This window comes from Lactuca sativa, chromosome 5 (assembly GCF_002870075.4).
Source record: "Lactuca sativa cultivar Salinas chromosome 5, Lsat_Salinas_v11, whole genome shotgun sequence".
In the NCBI taxonomy this organism is placed as follows: domain Eukaryota; kingdom Viridiplantae; phylum Streptophyta; class Magnoliopsida; order Asterales; family Asteraceae; genus Lactuca; species Lactuca sativa.
The window spans coordinates 13,166,946-13,175,862 of record NC_056627.2 but is presented as its reverse complement, the minus strand read 5'-3'; the positions used below and the strand labels follow the sequence as shown (position 1 = coordinate 13,175,862).

The 8,917-nt window shown below is 41.2% G+C and overlaps 1 protein-coding gene and 3 non-coding genes across 4 annotated transcripts; 1 reads left to right on the top strand and 3 right to left on the bottom strand.

The window, feature by feature from the left end:
- Positions 1-265: 265 nt before the first annotated feature.
- LOC111889659 (small nucleolar RNA R71) lies at positions 266-372 on the bottom strand. The gene has a single exon (XR_002849608.1). It is a non-coding gene; the product is annotated as a small nucleolar RNA R71 (small nucleolar RNA).
- Positions 373-1,319: 947 nt separating this feature from the next.
- Positions 1,320-1,771, top strand: LOC111889651 (uncharacterized). Its single transcript, XM_023885796.1, has 2 exons — positions 1,320-1,624; positions 1,678-1,771. The coding sequence occupies exons 1-2, from the start codon at positions 1,320-1,322 to the stop codon at positions 1,769-1,771; spliced, it is 399 nt and encodes a 132-aa protein (XP_023741564.1).
- Positions 1,772-2,774: 1,003 nt separating this feature from the next.
- Positions 2,775-2,881, bottom strand: LOC111889657 (small nucleolar RNA R71). The gene has a single exon (XR_002849606.1). It is a non-coding gene; the product is annotated as a small nucleolar RNA R71 (small nucleolar RNA).
- A 2,672-nt stretch (positions 2,882-5,553) lies between these two features.
- LOC111889658 (small nucleolar RNA R71) lies at positions 5,554-5,660 on the bottom strand. Its single transcript, XR_002849607.1, has one exon. It is a non-coding gene; the product is annotated as a small nucleolar RNA R71 (small nucleolar RNA).
- Positions 5,661-8,917: the final 3,257 nt, after the last annotated feature.

The following is an 8,917-nucleotide window of genomic DNA, read 5'->3' as shown; positions in this document are numbered from 1 at the left end:
ATGATAGAACAGCATGCTAGTACTTGGCTAGGGATCTTCAGGAATTACATGATAAAGTTGCCTGATTTATGATGCCTAGTAGCCTAGGGTTTATTTCAATGCCCCAAATGTGAATAGAGATATTGTCTTGTTAAGGATGATTCCTGTGACTTCTAAGGGAGCTGCTAAGGATTGGTTAAAAACACTACCACCTGGTACAATCACTACTTGGGCTTAAATGCGTGAGCAGTTTCTAGACCAATTCTGTCCACCATCCAATATAGCTAAACTCCAGAAGGCAATAGCCAATTTTGAGCAAAACCAAGGGGAGTCACTTTATGAGGCTTGGGAGCACTACAAGGGGATGTTAAGGAATTGTCCTCAACATGACCTTAACAATCAACAAGAAGTGTCCATATTCTATGATGGGGTCAATGTAATGACAAGGCAACTCCTTGATTCTCAAGGACCACTTACAAAGAAAAATCCGGGTGAAGTCAAGGAATTAGTTGAAGAATTTGCATAGCATTCTCGTGAATACCACAATCCAAGGAATGAAGGAGTAAATGGAGTTGGGAGTGCACATTCTGAAGAGATGGCTGCTATGATGGCAATGCTAAATAATATGGACCGAAGGCTGACCCAAATGGACCAATCAGTTTATGCAATTAGAGTTGGTTGTGAACGATGTAATGGTCCACACTTGACTAAAGATTGTAACTTGGATGAGTATGGGAACAAAAGGGTTCAAGTATGCTATTCAAGTGGAGATAAATACGATGAGGACTAGAGAAAACCAAAGAAAGAGTGGTTTCCATATGATGAGTACAAGAGGCAAAAAGAAGAAAAGTATAAGCAGGCATGCCGAGGCTTGTACCAAAAAGAGCAACCACCAGCTGAAAAGAAAGTAGACTTGGAAAACATTTTGATCAAATTTATGGAAGCTTCCGAGAAAAGGCATGATGACACCGATGCCGTGCTAAAGGAACACAAGAAAATGATGCAAGAACAACAAACAATGATGATTGACCAACATGCTTCATTAAGAAATCATCAAGCATCAATCCATAATCTCGAAGTCCAAATTGGTCAACTAACTACTTTGGTGAGAAACAAATTATCTTCACAATTTCCCACTAGAAAGGGAACATCTGGAGTTTATTTAGCAAATAAAGGGTATTCCTATTAATACCCCGTTTATCGATTCGCTTTCACAAATTCCAGAATATGCGAAGTTTTTACAAGACTTGTTAGACACTCGTTAGCAACTAAAGAAGTATTCTAAGGTGATTCTAGGTGAGCAAAGCTCAAGAGCTGTATTGGGAGAGTTACCAAGGAAGATGGGAGATCTTGGACGCCTCACTCTTCCATGTGAGTTTGGTAACAATTTGAAAACTTATGCTTTAGCTGATTCCGGGGCTAGCATAAATTTAATGCCCTATTCATTCTATCAAAAGCTGAATATTGAGAAAATGACGGCTACAAAAATGACCATCCACATGGCCAATTTTTTGGTGACGCATCCAAGGGGAATTATAGAAGACATCCTTGTTAAAATTGGGAAGTTTGTATTCCCAGTTGATTTTTTGATTATGGATATGAAGGAGGATGAAAATGTCCCAATCATTCTTGGTCGCCCTTTGCTGTAAATACTGCTGGCTCTTTAGTTGATGTTCGTAAATCTAAGCTTACATTGAGGGTTGGTGATGATAAGGAAGATTTTGGAATACAAGATGGATTTCAAGGATATGATGTTAAAGGTGAAGTGTTCAATATTGATGAAGAGAATTAACTTGAAGAATTAGAGAAGCTTATGGAAGAAGAAATCAAAACAATTCAACAAGTCAAACGCACTAAACCATGAGCATCAATTCCTTTTTTCATTGAAGTCATTGCCTACACAAAACCAAAAAATTTGATGAGTGAGGAAAACGATGGGTTGTCAAGTGATGAAGATGAGGTTACTAACATGGAGACGGTTCCAATGGTGAAAGAAGAGAAAGTTCCTCTTGAGCTAAAGAAAGATGAAGAAAAGTTGGAAACAAAAGGGCCAAAAAGGAAGCTTGACATAGACGAGGCGAGGGAAAAAAAGGAAAACTCGAAGAAGGCATACATTAGACTAGTTCAAGCCCTTTGGTGCCACCTCTTGAAGATCCAGAGTTCGCTCTTCACAAAAAGAAAGATAAGAACGTGAAAGAAGACCAAACACCAAAGAAGACATCCTTACATGAATTCAATTCAGTGTTCTCAAAGAAGCCGGGAAAGAAAACGGAAGAGTCGAGTTCATCTTCAAGGAACAAAAACAAGGTTGAAAACTTAGATCAAATACCTACCCTAAACGAATCCGAATATGAATCTGAAGCCGAGTTTGGACTTTATACAAGTGAACCCGAGAACGAGCCAAGAAAAGAGATGGCGAATATTGAAGAAATGTCGATGGGAGCTCATAGAAAGAGAATTAGAGAGGATGTTGGTCAGGGTTTAGTACAACCTGCCATTCCTGCCACTGCGACATTCGAGCTGAAAGGACATATCCTCGCTGCACTTAAGGATATTCCATTTTATGGAAAAGATCATGAGGATGCTTTTAAGCATCTAGATGAGGTCAATGACAATGCGGATTATTACAATGTCCCGAATGTGACTAGGGATATTGTTATTTAAGGATGCTTCCCGTTACTTTTAAGGGAGCTGCTAAGGATTGGTTAAAAGCACTACCACCAGGTACAATCACTACTTGGGCTGAAATGCATGAGCAGTTTCTAGACCAATTCTATCCACTATCCAAGATAGCTAAACTCAAGAAGGCAATAGCAAATTTTGAGCAAAACCCGGGGGAGTCACTTTACGAGGCTTGGGAGCGCTACAAGGGGTTGTTAAGGAATTGTCCTCAACATGACCTTAACATGCAATAAGAAGTGTCCATATTCTATGACGGGGCCAATGTAATGAAAAGGCAACTCCTTTATTCTCACGGACCACTTACAAAGAAAAATCTGGGTGAAGTCAAGGAATTAGTTGAAGAATTTGCAAAGCATTCTCGTGAATACCACAATCCAAGGAATAAATGAGTAAAGGGAGTTGGGAGTGCGCATTCTGAAGAGATGGCTGCTATGATGGCAATGCTAAATAATATGGACTGAAGGCTGACCCAAATGGACCAATCAATTCATGCAATTAGAGTTGGTTGTGAACGATGTAATGGTCCACACTTGACTAAAGATTGCAACTTGGATGCGTATGGGAACAAAAGGGCTCAAGTTTTCTATTCAACTGGAGATAAATACGATGACGAATAGAGAAAACCAAAGAAAGAGTGGCTGCCATATGATGAGTACAAGAGGCAAAAGGAAGAAAAATATAAGCAGATAGGCCGAGGCTTCTCCCAAAAAGAGCAACCACCAGCTGAAAAGAAAGTAGACTTGGAAAACATTTTGATCAAATTTATGTAAGCTTCCGAGAAAAGGCATGATGACACCGGTGCAGTGCTAAAGGAACACATGAAAATGATGAAAGAACAGCAAACAATGATGATTGACCAACAAGCTTCATTAAGAAATCATCAAGCATCAATCCATATTCTCGTAGTCCAAATTGGTCAACTAACTACTTTGGTGAGCAACAAATTATCTTCACAATTTCCCAAAAAGAACACTCAATCCCATGTTATGGCTATTGATACTGAAGAAGAGGCAATCTATGAGTTTTTGGAGGCACAAGAAGTGGAACTAAAGCAGCCCGATCCAAAGCCGAAAAAGCCGAAGCTTGAAAATGAATACATTACTGAAACACTAGACTCACGTCGTGAGTCCTCCATGCTCACGTCATGTGCCCGGTCTGAACAGAAAAAGTCAGAATCCGTTCCTGCTTATCAACCGCCTTTTCCATTCCCGTCCCGAGGTAATCTTAGTCCACTAGAAAGGGAACATCTGGAGTTTATTTAGCAAATAAAGGGTATTCCTATTAATACCCCGTTTATCGATTCGCTTTCACAAATTCCAGAATATGCGAAGTTTTTACAAGACTTGTTAGACACTCGTTAGCAACTAAAGAAGTATTCTAAGGTGATTCTAGGTGAGCAAAGCTCAAGAGCTGTATTGGGAGAGTTACCAAGGAAGATGGGAGATCTTGGACGCCTCACTCTTCCATGTGAGTTTGGTAACAATTTGAAAACTTATGCTTTAGCTGATTCCGGGGCTAGCATAAATTTAATGCCCTATTCATTCTATCAAAAGCTGAATATTGAGAAAATGATGGCTACAAAAATGACCATCCACATGGCCAATTTTTTGGTGACGCATCCAAGGGGAATTATAGAAGACATCCTTGTTAAAATTGGGAAGTTTGTATTCCCAGTTGATTTTTTGATTATGGATATGAAGGAGGATGAAAATGTCCCAATCATTCTTGGTCGCCCTTTGCTGTAAATACTGCTGGCTCTTTAGTTGATGTTCGTAAATCTAAGCTTACATTGAGGGTTGGTGATGATAAGGAAGATTTTGGAATACAAGATGGATTTCAAGGATATGATGTTAAAGGTGAAGTGTTCAATATTGATGAAGAGAATTAACTTGAAGAATTAGAGAAGCTTATGGAAGAAGAAATCAAAACAATTCAACAAGTCAAACGCACTAAACCATGAGCATCAATTCCTTTTTTCATTGAAGTCATTGCCTACACAAAACCAAAAAATTTGATGAGTGAGGAAAACGATGGGTTGTCAAGTGATGAAGATGAGGTTACTAACATGGAGACGGTTCCAATGGTGAAAGAAGAGAAAGTTCCTCTTGAGCTAAAGAAAGATGAAGAAAAGTTGGAAACAAAAGGGCCAAAAAGGAAGCTTGACATAGACGAGGCGAGGGAAAAAAAGGAAAACTCGAAGAAGGCATACATTAGACGAGTTCAAGCCCTTTGGTGCCACCTCTTGAAGATCCAGAGTTCGCTCATCTCAAAAAGAAAGATAAGAACGTGAAAGAAAATCAAACACCAAAGAAGACATCATTACAGGAATTCAAGTCAGTGTTCTCAAAAAAGTCGGGAAAGAAAATGGAAGAGTCGAGTTCATCTTCAAGGAACAAAAACAAGGTTGAAAACTTAGATCAAATACTTATCCTAAATGCATCCGAATATGAATCTGAAGCCGAGTTTGGACTTTATATAAGTGAACCCGAGAACGAGCCAAGAAAAGAGATGGAGAATATTGAAGAAATGTCCACGGGAGCTTATAGAAAGAGAATTAGAGAGGATGTTGGTTCGGGTTTAGTACAACCTGCCATTCCTGCCACTGCCACATTTGAGCTGAAAGGACATATCCTCGCTGCACTTATGGATATTCCATTTAAAAGAAAAGATCATGAGGATGCTTTTAAGAATCTAGATGAGGTCAATGACAATGCAGATTATTTCAATGTACCGAATGTGAATAAGGATATTGTTATTTAAGGATGCTTCCCGTTACTTTTAAGGGAGCTGCTAAGGATTGGTTAAAAGCACTACCACCTAGTACAATCACTACTTTTGGCTCAAATGCATGAGCAGTTTCTAGACCAATTCTGTCCACTATCCAAGATAGATAAACTCAAGAAGGCAATAGCAAATTTTGAGCAAAACCCGGGGGAGTTACTTTACGAGGCTTGGGAGAGCTACAAGGGGTTTTTAAGGAGTTGTCCTTAACATGACCTTAACATTCAACAAGAAGTGTCCATATTCTATGAGGAGGTCAATGTAATGGCAAGGCAACTCCTTGATTCTCAAGGACCACTTACAAAGAAAAATCTAGGTGAAGTCAAGGAATTAGTTGAAGAATTTGCAAAGCATTCTCGTGAATACCGCAATCCAAGGAATAAGTGTGTAAAGGGAGTTGGGGGTGCGCATTCTGAAGAGATGGCTGCTATGATGGCAATGCTAAATAATATGGACTGAAGGCTGACCCAAATGGACCAATCAATTCATGCAATTAGAGTTGGTTCTGAACGATGTAATTGTCCACACTTGACTAAAGATTGCAACTTGGATGCGTATGGGAACAAAAGGGCTCAAGTTTTCTATTCTAGTGGAGATAAATACGATGAGTACTAGAGAAAACCAAAGAAACAGGTGGCTGCCATATGATGAGTACAAGAGGTAAAAGGAAGAAAAATATAAGTAGACAGGCCGAGGCTTCTACCAAAAAGAGCAACCACCAGCCGAAAAACAAGTAGACTTGGAAAACATTTTGATCAAATTTATGGAAGCTTCCGAGAAAAGGCATGATGACACCGGTGCTGTGGTAAAGGAACACATGAAAATGATGAAAGAACAGCAAACAATGATGAATGACCAACAAGCTTCATTAAGAAATCATCAAGCATCAATTCATATTCTCGAAGTCCAAATTGATCAACTAACTACTTTGGTGAGCAACAAATTATCTTCACAATTTCCCAAAAAGAACACTCAATCCCATGTTATGGCTATTGATACTGAAGAAGAGGCAATCTATGGGTTTGTGGAGGCACTAGAAGTGGAACTAAAGCAGCCTGATCCAAAGCCGAAGAAGCCGAAGCTTGAAAATGAAGACATTGCTGAAACACTAGACTCACGTCGTGAGTCCTCCGTGCTCACGTTTTGTGCCCGGTCTGAATAGAAAGAGTCATAATGCGTTCCTGCTTATCAACCGCCTTTGCCATTCCCGTCCTGAGGTAATCTTAGTCCACTAGAAAGGGAACATCTGGAGTTTATTTAGCAAATAAAGGGTATTCCTATTAATACCCCATTTATCGATCCGCTTTCACAAATTCCAGAATATGCGAAGTTTTTACAAGACTTGATAGACACTCGTTAGGAACTAAGGAAGAATTCTAAGCTGATTCTAGGTGAGCAAGGCTCAAGAGCTGTATTGGGAGAGTTTATGAAAGCGAAACCCACATTTTTCGATGGCACTGGAGGTGTCATTTCCCTAACCCAGTTGTTTGAGAAAATCGAATCTATTTTCGAAATCTATGCCTGTTCAGAATCCGAAAAAGTAAAGTTCGTTGCCTGCACGTTCACCGATAAAGCCCTGACTTGGTGGAACGGCCGAGTCAAATACCTAACCCTACCTGTAACCAATGCTATGGGTTGGGAGGCCATGAAGGAACTTCTGCTTGCAGAGTACTGCCCGCGGGGCGAAATGCAGAAGCTAGAGCATGAACTCTGGAACCTGAAGATGAAGGGTTCCGATATCGTCGCTTACACTTCAAGATTTGATGATTTGGTGCTACTCTGTCCGGGAATGGATACCCCAGAGAGTAAAAAGATTGAGAGATTCATCTGGGGGTACACCCAGCCATCCAAGGGTAACGTTTTAGCAGCGACGCCAGATACCTACGACAGCGCCAAATGTTTAGCGCAAACTTTGATTGACCATAGTGATGACCTTGAGGAAGCAGCCACCACTCCTGAGCCGACAAAGAAGAGTGGTGAGAAAAGGAAATTTTGGAAGAAGAAGAAGAGTCAGCCTTCTCAGGGGTCCTCGAAGAAGCAGCAAACGGTGGCAGTCCGTGCTGCTACTGCCCCTGCTGCTGTTTCTGTCGTTGGTTCTATAGCTCAAGCACCTACCAGTAGGTATGCTGGTACCCTTCCCCGATGCGATAAATGTAACTTCCACCATAACCCCGGCCCCTGCCGTGATCTGTCATGCTCCAACTGTGGTAAGAAGTGGTATACGATTCGATTCTGCAAAGCACAAACCCAATCAACAACTCAAACTTCCGGAGCGGGTGTTGGTCAGGCCTGCTAGGGATGTGGTGAAGTCGGGCATTTTATGAGGAACTAACCCAAAGCGACAACAGCTGGCAACACTGGGAGAGTCCTAGCTTTGGGACGAGAGGAGGCAGTCGCCGATCCCACCGTTGTCTCGGGTACGTTCCTTCTCGACAACTCTTATGCTAGTATCCTTTTCGATTCTGGTGTTGAACGTAGTTTTGTTAGCCATTCATTCAAACGCCTTCTTAAACATAATCCCCAACCATTAACCGAAACATTTACTATCGAGATGGCTAAAGGTGAGAAAGAGAACGCTAATGATATATTCATAGGCTGTACCCTTACCTTGAACGACCTTTCTTTTCCTATCGATCTTATGCCAGTCTCCATAAAGAGCTTTGATGTTATCATTGGCATGGATTGGTTGAGTCCCAATCATGCTGATATCATTTGTTATGAAAAATCCATCCGTCTCAATCTCCCCTCTGGCCAGACTCTCATGATCTATGATGATAAGTTTAGCTCCAATCTTCGCATCATTTCCTGAAACAAAGCTCAAAAGCTTCTGCGAAAGGAGTGTCATGCATTCCTAGCCCATGTAATCAACGAGAAACAGGAAGTTAAAGACCTCGAGAGCATCCCCGAAGTCTGTAACTTTCCTGATGTCTTTCCTGAAGAGCTTCCAGGAATTCCTCCCGAACGTCAAGTTGAGTTTCACATCGACCTAATTCCTGGAGCTACCCCAGTAGCTAAATCTCTGTATCGTTTAGCGCTAGCAGAAATGCAGGAGTTATCCAGTCAGCTTAATGAGCTACTCAGCAAAGGGTTCATCAGACCAAGTTCCTCACCCTGGGGAGCCCCGATATTGTTTGTAAAGAAGATAGATGGATCCTTCCGGATGTACATCGACTACCGTAAGCTGAATAAGTTGACCGTCAAGAACCAGTATCCTCTTCCTCGAATAGATGAACTCTTCGATCAACTTCAGGGAGCCAGCTACTTCTCGAAGATAGACCTCAGATCAGGGTACCATCAGCTACGAGTTCATGAGAATGATGTTTCCAAGACAACATTTAGGACTCGATATGGTCACTATGAGTTCGTAGTGATGCCTTTCGGTCTAACCAATGCACCGGCTGTGTTCATGGACCTGATGAACCGGGTGTGTCGTCCCTTCTTAGACAAGTTCGTCATCGTGTTCATTGACGACATA